The sequence below is a fragment of the Anser brachyrhynchus genome (genome assembly GCF_964034855.1).
Source record: "Anser brachyrhynchus genome assembly, chromosome: 6".
Lineage (NCBI taxonomy): Eukaryota > Metazoa > Chordata > Aves > Anseriformes > Anatidae > Anser > Anser brachyrhynchus.
The window spans coordinates 31,266,835-31,283,408 of record NC_137700.1 but is presented as its reverse complement, the minus strand read 5'-3'; the positions used below and the strand labels follow the sequence as shown (position 1 = coordinate 31,283,408).

The following is a 16,574-nucleotide window of genomic DNA, read 5'->3' as shown; positions in this document are numbered from 1 at the left end:
GGACGAGGCTCCCCCCGGGGGGGCTGCGTGGGGCGCTGGCTGCGGGGCTGGGCTTTGCGCACAGGGGGAGCGAGGCGCGGGGCGGGTGCGCGGGGTTTTTTTTTGTGCGGGGGGGGGGGGTGCGTGTGCCCCCCCTTCCCCACGGCACATTTCACACCCCCTCCCAACCCCCCCCGTGACCCACGGCGGGGCCGGCGCCGCGAACCCGACACCGCGGCGGTTTCAGGTGATGCGCGGCGGGGCGCAGGGCGGCCGGGGGGGGGGGCTGGCAGCCCCCGCAGCGCCGCGAACACGCGTGTGCCCCCTTCCCCCCCCCCCCCCAGCCGATGGGACACGCGTGGACGCTTGCGCACCCCTACCCCGCGCCCTCCTTGCGCGGGGCTCGTCCCCCGGTGCCACCCCCGTGGCGCGCGTGAAACACGCGTGGGCGCACGCGGACGCGCGTGGAACTGGCACCAACACCCGCGGGGGGGGTGTGTGTGGGGGGGGGGGGTGTGCACGGGCGTAAATAAACACGCCCGGACGCCCACCCACGCGAAAACACGCGTGGGGGGCGCTCCGTGCCGCGCAGCACGTAGGGGCCGCCCGGCGCAGATGGCCCGGGCCAGGCTTAGCCCCGGTGCCCCCCCCCCTCCCCCGGTGCCCCCCCCCCCCCCCTCGCGGCCCCGTGACGGTCCCGGACGTCAGCGGGGCGGAGCGGGGCGGCGCCGAGCGGTGCGGGGCGGTGCGGAGCGGGCGCTGCACGGGAGCCGTGAGTGCGGGCGGGCCGGGGGGGGGTCACCCCAAGGGGATGGGGAGGGGGGCTCAGAGCCACCCCCAAAGCACCGGGCTGGGGTATGCGGGGGGCGGGGGGGGGGAGATTTTCCTAGGGGGGGTCCGGGGATGCGGGGGGCGGGGGAAGATTTTGGAGATTTTCCTAGGGGGGGTCCGGGGATGGAGGGGTGCGCGTGGGGTGGGTGGCACCGTGTCGCCGTGTCGCCGTGTCGCCGTGTCGTGGCACCCCTTCTCCCCCCCCCCCCCCCCCCCCCAGAGGATGCCCCCCCCGCTGCCCGCCTCCATCGACATCCGGGAGCCCCGCTGGGACCAGAGCACCTTCCAGGGCCGCGCCAGGCACTTCTTCGCCGTCACCGACCCCCGCAACCTGCTGCTCTCGGGGGCCGACCTGGAGGCGGCTCGCCGCCTGGTGCACGACTACCGGTAGGGTCTGGGTCCGGGGATGGCACCCTGCGGCCCCCCCCCCGCACCCATAGGGTGAGCCTTGGGGGTGCCAGCGGCTCCGTGCCCCCCCCGCAGGGCCGGCACCGTGCCCCCGGGGCTGACCGAGGAGCAGCTGTGGCGGGCCAAGTACATCTACGACTCGGCCTTCCACCCCGACACGGGCGAGAAGATGCTCCTCATCGGGCGCATGTCGGCCCAGGTGCCCATGAACATGACCATCACCGGCTGCATGCTGACCTTCTACAGGTACCGGACCCCCCCCTATCCCCCCGATCCCCTCCCACGGGTGCGTGCCCTCACCCCCAGCCCCGTGGGGTCCCCCCCTGGTGATGCTGGTGCCTGGCAGGACCACGCCGGCCGTGGTTTTCTGGCAGTGGGTGAATCAGTCCTTCAACGCCATCGTCAACTACACCAACCGCAGCGGGGACGCCCCCATCACCCCCAGGTGAGCGTCCCCTCTGCCACGGGGACCTGGCACACCGGCGGCCAGGGACGGGGCACAGCAGGGGGGTGGGCTCCGGCTCATCGGTGTCACCTCCCGTCGCTTGCAGCCAGCTGGGGACAGCCTACGTGAGCGCGACCACTGGGGCGGTGGTCACGGCGTTGGGGCTCAAGTCTCTCACCAAGGTAAGGGGACCCGTGGTGACCCCGCCATCCCTCGGGGACCCCATCGTCTCCCCGCTGAGACCCCCCCCGCGGGGTCTGAGCTGAGCGGGGCATTCACCCCATCACCTGGGTGGGGCAGACGATGCTTGGGGGGGCCCCGTGAAGCAGCCCCTACCCCCAGCGGTGGCTCTGGGGGTGACCTGTCCCTTGGCATCCCCCCAGGGCTGGGAGGGGACAGGGGACACCTCACCCCCGCCCCGGGCTGTGCAGCTTTCAGCAGCTGGGAGCAGCGGGGTGGGGGGGGGGGAGCCGTTCTCCCTGGTGGCCGACCTGGGGGCAGCTGGCTCTGTCCCCAAAGCCTCTCCGTGACCTGCTCCTCGTTCCCCCCCCCCAGCACCTGCCAGCCATCATCGGCCGCTATGTGCCTTTCGCGGCCGTGGCCGCTGCCAACTGCATCAACATCCCGCTGATGAGGCAGAGGTGGGTCCCCGCGCGGGGAGGGGGGCACTGGGACACCCAGTCTGTCCCACTGAGACCCCCCCGACGTATCGCACAGCCCATGGATGGGGAACACGGAGGGACACCAGCCTCCCCCCGAGCTGTGCCCCTTGATGCCCCCCTCGGCCCCGCTGTCCCCGCAGGGAGCTGAAGCTGGGCATCCCCATCACGGACGAGAACGGGAACCGCCTGGGCGAGTCCGTGGCCGCCGCGCAGAAGGCCATCTTCCAGGTGGTGGTGTCCCGCATCGGCATGGCGGCCCCGGCCATGGGTAAGTGCCCGGACCCCACCCCATAATGGCATGCCCTTAATGGGGTCCCACAGAGCTCATTTCCTTCTCCTCTGCCCTAGCTATCCCTCCAGTGATCATGAACGCCCTGGAGAAGAGAGCCTTCCTGAAGGTACTGCTGGCTGCTGGGAAGGCACGGTGGGCTTGGGGACACCCCGCTGGCACCGTGCTGGCACCCAGCGGGGGAAATGGGCGCCCTCCTGCCTGCTGACACCGAATCTCCCCCTGTCCCCTGGCAGCGGTACCCGTACCTCAACGCTCCCCTGCAGGTCGGCCTGGTGGGACTCTGGTAAGTGACTCCCTGGGGCACCCTGGGGCCACGCGGGGGCACGGGGGCACCCTGCTGCTGTTGCTCCCCAGTCACATAGGGTGGGGGGAGGTCTTGTAGTGGGAGATTTTTTGCTCTTGGGAGGACACCTGAAGCCTCCAGTGGGTTCCTCAGCATCCCTGTGCGCCCCATGCCAGCAAAGCAGGGTCTGGGGCTTGGAGAGACCCCCAGAGCCCTGGCACTGCCCGGCACGGTGCTGGGCTGCCTCGTGGCTGCCCCAGGGACCGGCTGCGGGTGGGAGCAGGCTGCACAGCCCTGCTTCTCCTCTCCTTGTCCTCCCCGTGCAGCTTGGTGTTCGCCACCCCGCTGTGCTGCGCGCTCTTCCCGCAGAAGAGGTAAGGCCGGGGACCGTGCCCGCGCGCACGAACCCCATGGGCAGGCGGGCTCCTGGTGCCCTCTGACTCCCCAGAGGTGCTTTTGCTCCTCTGAGCGGTCAGAGGCTTGAAAACGCGCGTGCCCCCCCCCCCCCCCCCCGCTCCATCCCCTGCACCCCTGTCCCTGCAGCTCGATGCAGGTGAGTCGCCTGGAGCCCCAACTCCAAGCTGGGATCCGGGAGAGGGACCCGCAGCTGCAGACCGTCTACTTCAACAAGGGGCTGTGAGCGGGGCTCCGTGCGGGGCCGCTGCGGCGCTGAGCTTTACCCTCGGAGCCCCCCGGGGACACCGCTGCTGTCCCTTGGCTGTCACCTGTCCTTATGTCCCGGTGCTCACCCCCCCGGGGCGTAGCTGAGCGCCCGAACAAACCCAGAGGGGCTCCCACCCCGGCACCTCCCCTGAGCTGTCCCCAGAGCTGGTTTGCTGCTCTCCCGTCCCCGCTGTGGGGCTGTCCCCAGGGCCAGCAGCCACAGTGTCACGGTCCCCCCCGTGCCGGGAGGAGGGGAATAATTCCCTGGTGACGTGCGGCTGGCAGGCAGCGGTGCCAGGGGCTGGGGGAGAGGCTGCAGCGGCGCTGGGTGCTGGCACGCCGCGGGGCACGGCACGGTCACGGCGTCCTTCCCAAGGACAGGGCCGGGGGGCCCCGTGTGCCGCCGCGGGCACCCGCAGTGCAGAAGTGTCCCCGTTCCCTGTGCCCAGCCCGTGCGTGTCACTGTGCAGAAGCCCCGTCCTGCGTGGGGGGAGACAAATGTCCCCGTCCCCATCCGTGGTGCCAGCGCCAAGAAAGCTTGTGCGCACCGGGGCGGGGGCACCCCCAAGGGTGCTCCAGGGATGGAAGCTGGCTTTCCCCGGAGCACACGGCAGGAATTAATCTCAGCAGAAAACCCCGTTTTGTTCTCTTTTTAATGCCCTCTTTGCTCGAGGCTTGGCTCCCTCGAGGGGTTACCCTACACCTTGCTTCCCAGCGGACCTTCTCCAATGGCTTTAAGTACACCACCGTTTCCTCCGGTTATTTTGATATTATTTTCCTGTACCTACACGTACCAAATAATAAAGGCAGGCTGTTTATACAAAACCGAAAGCAAAGAGAAGCGTGTCGCCGATTCCTCCCTGGTGGAAAGGGGCCGGGGGCTGCCTGCTTCCCCCGGGGGCTGTCTGCAAAGAGGGCGAGGATGGGAATAGGGTGCCCGGGGCCAGCCGTGCCCCCATTTCGTGCTGTGCCAGCCACGCCGGGTGCTCCAGCGGGTGCTCGAGCCTGCTGCCCAGCTGTCAGGGCGGCTTTTTTTAGCACAAGCAGCTTAGCACCTCGCCCAGGGCTCTGCGAGCCCGTGCCTGGGATGCTGCATGCATGGAGAGGCCACCGGCTCGTGCCCAAAGCCGTGGGGATGCTCACCGTGGCGGTGCCAGCACCCACCCGGGACGGGGGACAGGAGTGGGGTGGGCACGGGGCGGCTCCAGCCCCCTCCTCCTGCCAGCCCCAGCATATTGCAAATATCTCCCCTGAGCCAGCCATCGGCGGCTTATAAATAATGCAGCCCCTCGCCGCGCAATAAGGGCTTGTCAATTGCTATTCTGCTCTCATAAATTAAAGATGAAAAGGTACAAGGCTCTTGCCAGAAAAATGAAGACAAATTTTTAATAGCTTGCCAAGACGCGGGGAGATGGAGCGCTCGGGAAAAATGAATTACGTTTTTATTATGTGTTTTATTGTGCTGTAATTGAACGGGATTAGCTGAGAATACAATATATTTGCAGGGCGGTGCGAGGAAAACAAAAATAATGACGACACCTCTCCCCCCCACACCTGTGCAGGGACAGCTCCTGCGTGCAGGGGCTCAGATGGGGCTGGGGAGGGCACTTACGGGGCCGGGCTCACCCCAATGCCCCCCCCCAGGCCGTGGGGCAGGGTGGCACAGAGCCCTGCGCAGGGCGCCTGGCGTCTCACAGCCGTCCCCACGTCCCCACCGCTGGGGGACACTGGGGGCCCTTCCCGAGCTGGCCCAGCCCAAAGGTGGCAGGCCAGTCCCTGAGAAGGAGCAGCCACACGTCCCTGGGACACTGGGGGTGCCGGGGGGGGGGACATCGATTGGTCCCTGGCATTTTTAATGAGCTGCCCGACCACAGGCTTTAACCTTGCCCATAATGAGGGCGAGCGGCAGCGATCCCTCCTGCCCCAGCCGGCTCCCCCAGCCTTAATGAGCTAATCAATACTTGTTCTCAGCTTAATTTCCAGCTAATTGCTCTTTAATGACGCCTGGAAACGGGCAGCCCGCTCGCAGGCCTCCCCCCTCCCCGCTCAGGGTCCCCAGGGTGGGGGTATCGGGGTCCCGGCCGGGTGCGGGTCACCTTCGTCCCAGCCCCGCTGGCGCTGGGGGTCCCGGCACACGGAGCCACCCGGACGGCCCCTTGGCACGGTCCCATGGCGTGGGGGGGGGGGTCCCCAAGGCGCCTGGGGCGAGGCAGGGGGACAAGGGGCACGCTGTCGCAGTGGGGTCACACCGCCTGGGCAGGTCCCCAAACCCCTACAGGGTCCCCAGGCCCCCCCCTTGGAGGGGGACACGAAGTTGCCGTGGGGTCCCCAGGGTGGTTTTGGGGAAGGGGTGGGGGGGTGGGGGGGCGAGGACCTGCCGGGACAGGGCTCGGGTGTGGGGACAGGGTGTCGTGGCATGGGGACGAGGCCAGCAGCGCCCTGGAGGTGGCAGCAGAGACCCCAGAGCCTGCTGCCTGTCCCCTGCCTGCCCCCCCCGGGCAGTGTCACCCCCCCCAGGACCCACCGGGGGGGGGGGGGGCATTTAGGGGGCGCAAAGGCTGAGCGCAGGGTTACATCTCTGGGCCGCCAAGCCCAAAATGGGGACCCCCCCCACCCCAGCTGCAGGGTGTAGGGGACAGGGCACCCCACGGCCACGTAGGGGCAGGGTTCCCAGCTCTGGGCCCCAAAAATGGTCCTGGTGGGAGGTGTGGAGGTGACCTCGGTGCCGGGGGGGGGGGGGGACAGAGGTGGCAGGGAGGCCATCAGCACCAGGCTGGGGGGGGGCAGAACCACGGGCGATGCCACTTGCATGGGAGAACGGCCTCCTGTCCAAAACACCCTGCCATGGGGCTGTCCCCCAAAAATCCCAGAGCCTGGCCGAGCTCCTGCTTGCCCCATTCCTGGGGTCAGGGGTGCAGGGGGGGGACCTTGGCATGTGGGGGCTGCCCCCGCCCCAAGGTGTCGAAGCCGGCGTGGGGATGCCATACAGAAGGGGGGGGTCCCCGCAACCCCCCAGAAGGAGCCGGGTGCCCCAAAAACCCCACAGAGGTGACGGAGACTGCTGAGTGCCCGGGGACCGGAGTGTCCCTCGCCACCTGGCCACCGCTCCCGGTCCCCCCCCGCGAAGCCCCCATCCCTCCTGCGCGCAGCTGCAACCGCTTCCCCAAGAATTTGCTGACGGGCTCGTTCTGGGGAGGAATTTGTTCCGGAGAAGCCCCGGGAAACCTGAGCCCGGCTGTTTTATGGCGCGGGTCCTGCCTGGCACATGGGGCAGGGGGACTTGCCCGTGCCTTGTCCCCGTAGGGGACCCACGGGACGTGGTTGGGACCCATCGGGGGATGCGTGGCTCTAGGGTCAGCTGGCTGGATTCAAGCTGCTCCGAATGGCAGGAAAAAAAAAAAAAAAAAAGGGGCAGAGGTGGGTTTGAGCCGAAAAAAGGGAGATTTGGGTTATTAATAGCCGGACCCTCACGGCTCCGGGGGCGCTCCCTGCCCCACGGCCAGCACCCCCGGCAGCAGACACGTGCCCCTGTTCCCGCCCCGGCGCCTCCTTGCCAAAACTGACACAACCCTGAGTCATTTGGCCCACGGCTTCATTTCCAGGGTGGGATTTTCGTCAGCCTCGGCCCCCCCCGGGATCGCCTGGGACATCGGCCCGGGGCCGGGGCAGGACCGGGGCACCCCGGGACAGGCAGCGAGCAGGATGGGGCCACGTCCCCACGGCACAGCCAGAAGGGGTGCCACGGCCCGGGGGGGACATCCGTGGATATATGGGACAATCACTAGGGGAAATAATGGGGACGGGAGCCCTGGGGTGCGCTGCGCCAGGGGGCACGCTGATTGAAGCGGGGCGTGATGGAGTACAGCTCCTCGTTAAGCACAGGTTAGAGCTTCCACCCCTAATTCAGAGCTGCTGCTATTTATTAGCACGTTCAACAGCCTCGTTAAGCAGGAGGTTTAATTACCTGCCGGGCTGTAGCTCCATCTTGTTTCTAAGCCCAGCAGCTTTTAGGGGCAGGCAAGGCAGCGCTTGGCACAGGGGTGCCTGAGAAGTGGGCGATGCTTCTCCCCAGGACTGTGGCTCTGGGGGTGCCTAAAGGGGTTCCTCAGCCCCCCCAGCTCTCCCCTGCTCCCCAGGCAGTCTCCAGGACCCCCTAAAGCCCCAGCTGCTGGGGTTGCCAAAAAACCTGCAGCACGGATGGGCCGGGCCAGAGGAGCTGGGGGGGCTTGGCCCCGAGCCATGGGGCTGGGGGCCACTAAGGGGGAGCAGAGAGCGGCCGAAGGCAGAGCCAGCAGGACCCCCCCTCCGTGACAGGCGGCTGGAGGGGGATTTTGGCCAGCAAGGGCGGGTTTTGGGGGGCTGAAGCCCCGTGGATTTTCCGTCATTAGCCGGGGCCGGATTCGCAACGTGCCTGAGCGAAAGCTCCGGAGCCTGGAATGGATTTGCAGCGGGGTTTTGGAAAGCAAAAGCAGATTTTTTTTATTTTATTTTTTTTCAGCGCAGTGAAGGAAACCAGATCCTCTGAGGGGTCCCGGGACGGCTTTGCTTCGCCTGAGACTCGCCGTGGAAGCAAATCCCACAAATTCCTCGCCTGGAGAAGGGGAGGGGGCTGCAGCCCCCCCAGCACGGTGGCGGAGCAGGACGCGAACGTGCAGCGGGTTTGTGCTCAGCACCGTGTTTTCCCTGCTCGGGAAGGTGCTGGGTGTCCCCCGTCCCCCCCCCCCCCCAAATTCAGAGCAGGGGAAACTGAGGCAGGGGGGCCCTGCAGCCCCGTGCAGGGGGGCTGTGCACCCCTGGGGCTCGGGGGGGGCCAACCAAGGTAATGCCACCACTCGTGTCCCCTCTGTGCCCGCTCCATGGCTAGGTGGGGGTGTCACGGGCATCCCCCCGGGAATCACCCCCCCCTGTTTAATTACAGCAGGCGCCCAGCTGCCCGAATTACAGCCCGTGGGATGCTTCTGCTCCCTGCCCTGGCCGTGCCAATCTGATTTTGCTCACGTCTCCCCACGGACCCCCATGAAGTCCCCCCCCCTCCCCGGGGACAGCATCCCACAGGTGGGGGGTCCCGGCCGTGGCACCAGGGGGGTAACGCCGGTAACGGGGGGTCCTGCCGCAGCACGGCGGGTCCCGGCAGGGAAGGGGTGGCCGCCAGCCCGGGGCCTGTCCGGGGCTGGGACGGGGGCCCGTCGGGGGGGCGTGGGGACTGGCGTGGCGCTGACATCACGGCCGGTGGCAGCGGGGCTGTCGCGGGGCTGGGCGCACGAAGCCATTGCGCACCGGAGCCTCCGGTAAGTGACGGCTTGGGGTCGGGAAAGGGGGGTCCCGGGGGGATTTGGGGAGCGGGGGGGGTGGCTTTGCATCCTGGCCGGTCCCCCCCCCCTTTTCCTGGCCCCAGCTGCCGTGGCCGCTCGGGGTTGGGGCTTTTCTCTGTGCAGGCAGAGGGTTGGGGGCTAGGCAGCGGGGGGGGGCTCCGGTGAACTTTTTGGTGAATGCTGTGGGATGAGGTTTGTTGTCCCTTCTGTAAGCCGGGGGGGGGTTAATGGGGACAAACAGGGGGCTGGGGAGGGGGCTGCAGTCCTTGTTTGGGGGGAGACTCGAGGGGCTGGCTCACAGCAGAGGTGGGAAGCCTGGGGGCCGATCAGCCCCCCTGTTTGGGGACAGGGACCCCACTGCGCCGTGCAGGCTGCCCACTCGTGCACTGAGTTCCCCCGTGCTCAGCCATCAATGTGATAGCTCGGGGGGGGGTCGTAAAGCTTTTTGAGGGGGATGAGCCCCTGCTCGGCTGAGATACAGGGTGGGAGGTGAGGGCAGAGAGGGGTCATGGCAAGGAGGGGGGGGGGGACAAAAGCCAGGAGCGAGCGGGAGCATCCTCCTGGCTCGGCTCCTCTCGGCTGGCTGCCTCCAGCACGGAAAGAGCCCCTTGTCTGCCGGATCAGCCGCTCCACTGCGCTCGTCCGGGCAGTGACGGAGGGGAAAAAAAGCCTCGTGACTCCTGCAGAGAGGTGGGGAAAGGAAAGGGGCGCCCGGCTCCACAGCAGCTTCCCGAGAGGAGCAGGGCACGAAGCTGCCAGGGCGACGTGGAGCAGCCTCTTGGGTGCCTGGGCCCCGGTGGGGTCAGAGCAGGCTGGGCTGTACCTGCAAGGAAAATAGGGTGAAGCTGGGTGTGGGGTCAGCAGCCCCATTTGGGGAGAAAGAAGGGACTGTGTGGTGTCACGTTTTGGGGTGGGAGCTGGCTTAGGAGCCTGGTGGGAGGTGGGGAGCTGCAGGGTGGGAAGAGCCCCCCCTGCATGTCCTGCTGTGCTGTCCAGGGGGCTGGGGCGCATTCTCCGTGCCCCTAAAACATGTTCTCCCTCCTGGCAGGCCACGATGGCAGCTCGGCTCTAACCCGGGAGGCCGGAGCTGTGCCGGAGGTCCCCGTCCAAGTGATGGTGGCACCGTGCTCGGGGAGCCGCCGCGAGGATGCCTGAGGCCAAGCCCCTGAGCTCCTCCTGCCTGGTGCTTTCCTTGCTCTCCGCACACTGGGCTTGGCTCCAGCTGGGCCAGGCTTTCCCCAGCACCGCCGACTACCTGCAGCGGGGCTGGCAGCGGCTGCTGGAGGAAGGGGAAGGTTGCGCCGAGTGCCGGCCGGACGAGTGCCCGGAGCCGCGCGGGTGCCTGGCCGGCACGGTGCGGGACGCCTGCGACTGCTGCTGGGAGTGCGCCAACCTGGAGGGGCAGATCTGCGACCTGGACAACACCAACCACTTCTATGGCAAGTGCGGGGAGCACCTGGAGTGCCGGCTGGACGCCGGCGACCTGCGGCACGGTGAGGTGCCCGAGCCCCAGTGCGCCTGCCTCTCGCACCGAGCCCTCTGCGGCTCCGACGGCAGGACCTACCCCCAGCTCTGCCGCTTCCTGGAGGCCGCCCGCGCCCATCCCGATGCCAACCTCACCGTGGCCCACGAGGGTCCCTGCGAGGCAGGTAGCACCCGAGGGGAGCGGTGGGATAAGGGGGCTGGGTTAAGTCTTTCACCCTGGGGCCTTCCTGCTCCGGGCACGGCATGTGGAGAGCTTTGGGAGAGGCTTTGCCAAGTCTGCGCGGGATTTACGGGAGGCTGAGCGCTGCTGAGGCGGCTGGGGGAGATCCAGGGCATCGTTAGCGAGCTCTTGGCCGCGGCACCGTGCGGCTGGAGCGCGGCTGGTGCCAAGAAACTCCCCAGAAGCGCGGCTCCTTCGCCCTGGCCTCCGCTTGCGTGCGGAAAGCTGGGCCGGGTCGGTTTGCTGCGCCATTTCCATCTGCACGTTGAAACCCAGAGTGTGGCTAAGGGATGGGGGGCAACCTGTGGGCAGCCCCGTGGCACCGGTTGCCACAGCCCAAGGGGGTGTCAGGGCCGGTTTCATTTTCTGTAGCTTGTCTTGTCCCTGAGTTTTTGCTCTGCGAGCATGTTCTTGGGCGCCCGTAAGAGCCGGGCCATTCCTGGGGCAGGTGGGGGGATTGTGGCCAGGACAGGGGACCTGAAGGGGACAGGGGATGTGAAGGCTGTGTCCTGGGGAGCTCTGAGGTGCAGGAGGGGCTGCAACAACCGTGGGTTTGTGGGGAGCTGGGGGTGGCCCCCAGCCCTGGCTGGGAGGAGGGACAGCGCCCTGGGGTGCAGCAGTGCTCTGCGGGGATGGGCTTGGAGAGGGGCCGTGGGGGAGGCTCCTGGCATCGCTACCCAAGCTGAATGCTCCCAGCTCGGCTCTCCTGGCCCCTCTGTATCCCCCAGAGCCCCAGATCACCTCCCCTCCCTACGACGCCTGGAACGTCACTGGCCAGGACGTCATCTTCGGCTGCGAGGTCTTCGCCTACCCCATGGCCTCCATCGAGTGGAGGAAGGACGGCACCGAGATGCTGCTGCCGGGAGATGACCCCCACATCTCTGTCCAGGTGGGCGCGCTCCCCTCTCCTGCAAATGCCTCTTGTAGTTTCCGATCTCCTGCTGGTTCTGTAGCACCTGCGGAGCGCTGCAGCAGGGAGCTCCCTTTGACTCGCCCTGCCTGCTGCCTTCGCTCCGTGTCCGCCGGCGGGGCTGGACGAGGGGATCAGCCCTGCTCATCCTCTGGTCACCCTGCCAGCATCCTGCCCGTGGTTGATCCCAAATATAGCACGGAGCAAGCCCCGCGGCACCCAGCCAGGCCATACCCGGCCGTTACAGGGTGTGGGCAGCGGCACGGGGCCGTGCAGCGCAGCCGGGCACTGGTGAGGGGGGGGATCGTGGTGGGGAGCACCCACCACGGCTGTAGGTGCTGCTCCCCTGCGCCTTTCTGACCCCCGTGCCCTGCTGCAGGGGTCTGGCTGAGGGCCCTGCCTGGCCAAGGGAGCCTCAGCTCTCCAGCCCCGGCCACCGCATGGCAATAGCAGCCTGCAAACAGCTGCAGCCCAGCTGGGGCCGGAGGAGGTTTTTTCGTGCTGGGGACAAACAAAAAATAGCCCAGTTGGCGCCAGGGAGCTCGGGGCCCTTCTGAGCCATCCCTGCCGGGCTTGCAGCACGCCGCTCTGCCTGTGGAGAGCTGCCTCTCCCATCCAGGGGGCTGCGCCCACCCCCAAAACCTTACTTAATGGGGGGAAAAGACTTTTCCTGGCATGCACCCTGCTCCCCACAGCCAGGTGGGGCACCCCGCTGGGACTTCCCTCGCCCCAGGGCTCACCAACGTCCCCCCCCCCCCCTCGCAGTTCAGAGGCGGTCCCCAGAGGTACGAAGTGACCGGCTGGCTGCAGATCCAGGGCGTGCGGGTGACAGACGAGGGCACCTACCGCTGCTTCGCCAGGAACAAGGTCGGGGAGGTGGTGGCGTTCGCCAGCCTGACCGTCTTCACGCCGGGTGAGCACCCGTCCCCCTGTCCCCGTGAGGTCCCGGGGGGGATGCGGGAGGGGACATTTGGGATACTGGGCACAGCCAGCGGCGTGGTTTGGTGCTGGAGGGGGAGCAATGTCACGCCGTCCCTGTGCTGCCGTTTCAGACCAGCTCAACCTGACAGGCTCGTCCCTGCCGAAGCCTCGCATGGTGCCCGAGGACTACGGGGACAGCGAGGAGGACTACTACTAGCCCAGCAATGGGCAGTGCTCACCCCACGGGGGTGCCACCTCATGCTATGGTGCCCATCCCTGGGGGTTGGGATGGCTCCGGAGCAAACACCCCCAAACCAAACCTCCTTCTCTGAGCAGTCCTGGCACCGCAGCCTCTTTTTTTTGGGGTGGTGCAGGGGACCGGGACATGGCGGTGACACTTGTGTCGTCCCCAGGCCCGTCTGCATCCCCTGGGTAGGGACAGCCAGGCTTCGCCCCAGCACCTAGGAGCTTGCTGCTGAAACACCCTTCCTTCCTGTTTCATTTTTAACCAGAAAAGTAGTGATTTGAGGAAACCAGACACTTGTGGTTTTCACCACTATCTTCCCCTCCCCGGACAATGCTGGCCTGAACGCCGACGTGGCCAGAAACACTTTTGGCCTTTTCAGACTGACTTTGTCCCTTCCCTTCCAAGCAGCTCTGTGTTTGGACGTTTCGGTGGGTGCTGGTGAACACGTGCACGGAGCAGAGCTGACCCAGGGCAGCGAGCGTCCTGCACCCACAGGGGTTGTCCTGGGGGGGTCCCCTGCATGGTGGGGATCCAGCTGGCCCTCTGCACCCCCAGCTCCTCGGGTCCTATCCCTGCCACCACCCGTCCCCGGCCCCTTCCCTCCTCCCAGCTGCAGGGAGGTCTGGAGCCGAGGCCAGGAGCCAGCTCCTCGAGGAAGGAGCTGGCCGGTCCCCAGGCAGGATGCGACCAGCCCGGCTGCTCTGGGTTTGTACGCTGCTCTCCTTCCCTTTCTTCTTTTCTTTCCCTTCCTCTTTCTCTCGAGAGCTGGCTCGGACGATGCAATTACAGCATCAAAACCTGAACAAGCAAATAAAAGGGATTTGTCTGGAGTTGGCAGCAGCCCGAAATTCCTGCAGCCGGTGAGGCTGGGCCAGCCCCGTGCCGCAGCCAGCAGCGCTGCTGCGCCTCCCCGGCCCCTCTGGCGGCGGCTCCTGGCCCTGTCACTGTCCCCACCAGGTCCCCACACCTCTGCCATGGCCCTGGGGCCCTTTCCGTGATGGGGAACCCCACAAAACTGGGAGAAAGGACGTGCTCCTTCCTCCTGGGCTGCTTTCACTGCCTGGTGCGTCCTCAGGCAGCATGACTTTTCCATTCTTGTTTTTAATTTCTGCCTCTTTTTAGGTGCAAAACCTGCTTTTTTTTTGGAGAAACTGGGGCACTTCCATCGCTCCTCACCCCCTCCCCGTTCGTGTAAGTGTTCGGTGGAATGGGGCCATGCTGGGGCTGCGGCTGCCGCGGGGAAACCCGAGAGCATCCCATGGCTCCGAGCCGCTCGCTGGGCTCCCGGGCTGGCCCCCGGCCAGGCTCCCGTGCCAATCCTACCCTGGCCAGCCCTGCCCGATGCCACACGGGCCTGGGACACACCGGGCTGGCCGGGGGATGGATGGGCTGGACCCCATCCATGGGGCAGAGAGGCTGCAGGATGGTGCTGGGGCTCTGTTCCTTGCAAGGCGAGGGGGCTGGTGTCCCCCGTGCCCGCTCCCAGCCCCTTAAAAATTAAAGGAGCCAATATCGCTGCGTGGCTGGAATCGGTCACTGCCAGGGAGCCTAATTGAGGTTATTTGTTGCCTCGGGAAGCGTTCGGTCAGCTCTGACACGGGCTGCGTGAGTGCCTCCCCCAGGGTCTGCGTGGGGACGGTGCTCGGCTCCGGGCACCTGGGGGGGGTCCTGGGGACTTGGCTGAGCTGCGCCTGGTGGCAGCGTGGGGACAGGGCTGGCTGCCCTGCTTTTTGGGGTGGTTTGGCCCCTGCTCCTGGCTTGTCCCAGAGCTGGTGTGGGGACACATCCAGGTCCCCAGAGCATCCCAGTGCCGGCCAGGAGGCTGCGGAGGTGCGCGGTGGCTGTCCCTGGATGCCACCAGGGTGATCCTTGGATGGCACCGGGGTGTCCCCCTCCCCAGCGCACGGCCTGACCCCCCCAGCGCTTGCCCCAAACTTACATCCCCGAGCCTCCCGCATCCCCCCAAGGCCCGGAGCCGGTGCCGTCCTCCCCCGGGCTCAGGGTGTCACCAGCCGCCCCAGCCCGGCCCCTCGTCGCCTCCGTGTCGCCGAACAGTGCCACCTCCTGGCAAAGCCACCAACGCGCCACCACGGTCCCCGGCCTGGCCTCCCGGCGCTCCGGCCCTGCTTGGGAGCGGGTAAACTGAGGCACGGAGCCACCGAGGGCTCAGCAGGGGCGGCCACCTGCACCCCGACCTCTGTCCCCAGCCCGTCCCCGTCCTTGGGGACCCCTGCGTCCCTCGTGCCCTCGGCACGGCACATCTCCGCGCTGGCTTGGGGAGAGAGAAAGGAGCACGACCCCTTCCCTGCCTCCCCGCAGCACTTACGCCGTCTGATAAATAAAATGGAAATAAATCCTCCTGCGTTTGCAGCAAATAGGTCTCCGCGGGGGGTTGCTTTCAATAATTCAAATGCCGCCGCAGAGCGGAGCCCACGCCAATGGGTTTTAATAAACAGCGCCGTAATGTGACATGCAATTTATTATTAAGCTTAAAACAGGAAGCGAGGAGTTTAATAAAAGCGCCGGGTCCCCGGCTCAGGCACGGCGAGCAGGGGGTGCTGGCTGGGAGGGGACAGCAGGGCTGGCCCCAGGGGCTCCGAGATGGGACCGTGGTGACACTGGGCAGGGCACAGCACAGCAGTGGGCAGGGGTAAGGCACAAAATGCTGCCTGGACCTGATGCAGATCCACCTGGGAAGCCCTGCCCTGATCCATTGGGGCGGTTTAAAAGCAGGCAGAGGGGGCTGTGAGCCTGCTGGGGCCATGGGGCTGTGCGTAATGGGGGCTGCAGGGAGCATCGGGGGGCTGCTTGAGGGCTGGTGGCAAGCAGCAGCTCCTGGGGAGTGGCACAGACCTCTCACTGTCCCTGCTGCGGGCTTGCCAAGCTCCCTTTGCTGATATTTCCATCTTTCTCCCCTAGGGTTGAGGGATGTGGCTTTCTTACCTCCCCTCCTTGGTCCTGCATCCCAGCAGCATCCCTTCTGCTTGGGGTGGGCCCTGGGAAATCGCAGTGCCTGCTCCTGCAGTGACCAGAAGAGGTGGTGCAGAGGCTGCCTGCACTGTTCCCCCATAGAAATGGAGTTTGGAGAGGCTGCTCCCTGCGTGCCAGCTCATTTACTGCTGTATTAGCAACAAGCCCCTTTCCCCTGAAGGCTGTGGGGTTTGTCCCAGCGCAGAGCCATGGAGCGGGGCACCTGCGGCTCCCCCAGCAGCCCCTATCTCGGGGGGGGTTTCCAGCCAGATAAAGCCCAGCAGGCAGCCTCCTTCCCCCGGCTTATCTGAAGTGCTGGCAGGGCTGTGCGTGGGGCAGCACCTGGGTGAGCTGGACCTGGGTGCAGGGGAGGGACGTGGTGTCCCACCGTCCCCTCGAGGTGACCGTCTGTGTGCCACCAGCCCGAGGACGGGGGGGGGCTCCTCCTTTTGGGGTTATCTCGGCAGCGAGGGGGTGCTCAGCAGGGACCTGCCTTATCGCGGAGCTGGTTGCTGTCTCTCCTCGCGGGCGTTTTCTGCCCCGGGGCTGCTCTCTGTCACTTCTCTGCTCCGTAACAGCCGGAGGCAGGAGGAAATGGGAGCCTCTGTGCCTGGTCCCTGCCGGAGCGCGCGGCTTCGGAAGTGGGGGGGATCTGGCTTGCAATTACCGTGCCTCTGGCTTGGCAGGCCTCAAATTGTGAGTGATGGGGCTTCTGCAGAGCAGCCCCCGAGCCCACGTAGGCTGGAGAGTGCTCGCACCCCTCAGCAGCCTCCCGGGCTGCGGCATCAACCTCCTGCCCGGGCTTGGCTGGTTTGGGAGTGTGGGATGCCAGAGGGGGCATGGGACAGCCCCGTGGGGAGCTGCAAATCCTGGGTACTAGTGAACACCCCAAAAATTCACATCCCCTGACCTGGGGTGTCCTGGGAGCGCAGTGGATGGATTGGAG

The 16,574-nt window shown here is 66.7% G+C and overlaps 2 protein-coding genes across 7 annotated transcripts; both read left to right on the top strand.

Annotated features, from left to right (window-relative positions):
• Positions 1-453: 453 nt before the first annotated feature.
• Positions 454-4,388, top strand: SFXN3 (sideroflexin 3). 4 transcript variants are annotated; one of them, XM_080596924.1, is made up of 11 exons: positions 454-751; positions 1,031-1,197; positions 1,294-1,464; positions 1,593-1,663; positions 1,770-1,845; positions 2,219-2,304; positions 2,466-2,593; positions 2,674-2,723; positions 2,851-2,900; positions 3,227-3,274; positions 3,444-4,388. In XM_080596924.1, the coding sequence occupies exons 1-11, from the start codon at positions 595-597 to the stop codon at positions 3,538-3,540; spliced, it is 1,101 nt and encodes a 366-aa protein (XP_080453050.1). In that variant the 5' UTR covers positions 454-594; the 3' UTR covers positions 3,541-4,388. The 4 variants fall into 4 exon arrangements, with proteins under 4 accessions (XP_080453050.1, XP_080453049.1, XP_080453052.1 ...); XM_080596926.1 differs by having other exon boundaries at positions 658-751; positions 1,565-1,663; XM_080596923.1 differs by lacking the exon at positions 2,219-2,304.
• Positions 4,389-7,513: 3,125 nt separating this feature from the next.
• KAZALD1 (Kazal type serine peptidase inhibitor domain 1) lies at positions 7,514-13,488 on the top strand. Of its 3 annotated transcripts, none has more exons than XM_080597991.1 (6): positions 7,514-7,580; positions 8,062-8,221; positions 9,924-10,524; positions 11,309-11,469; positions 12,256-12,403; positions 12,543-13,488. In XM_080597991.1, the coding sequence occupies exons 3-6, from the start codon at positions 10,023-10,025 to the stop codon at positions 12,626-12,628; spliced, it is 897 nt and encodes a 298-aa protein (XP_080454117.1). In that variant the 5' UTR covers positions 7,514-7,580; positions 8,062-8,221; positions 9,924-10,022; the 3' UTR covers positions 12,629-13,488. The 3 variants fall into 3 exon arrangements, with proteins under 3 accessions (XP_080454117.1, XP_080454118.1, XP_080454119.1); XM_080597992.1 differs by having other exon boundaries at positions 7,526-7,580; positions 8,067-8,221; XM_080597993.1 differs by lacking the exons at positions 7,514-7,580; positions 8,062-8,221 and adding an exon at positions 8,748-8,851.
• The last annotated feature ends 3,086 nt before the right edge of the window (positions 13,489-16,574 follow it).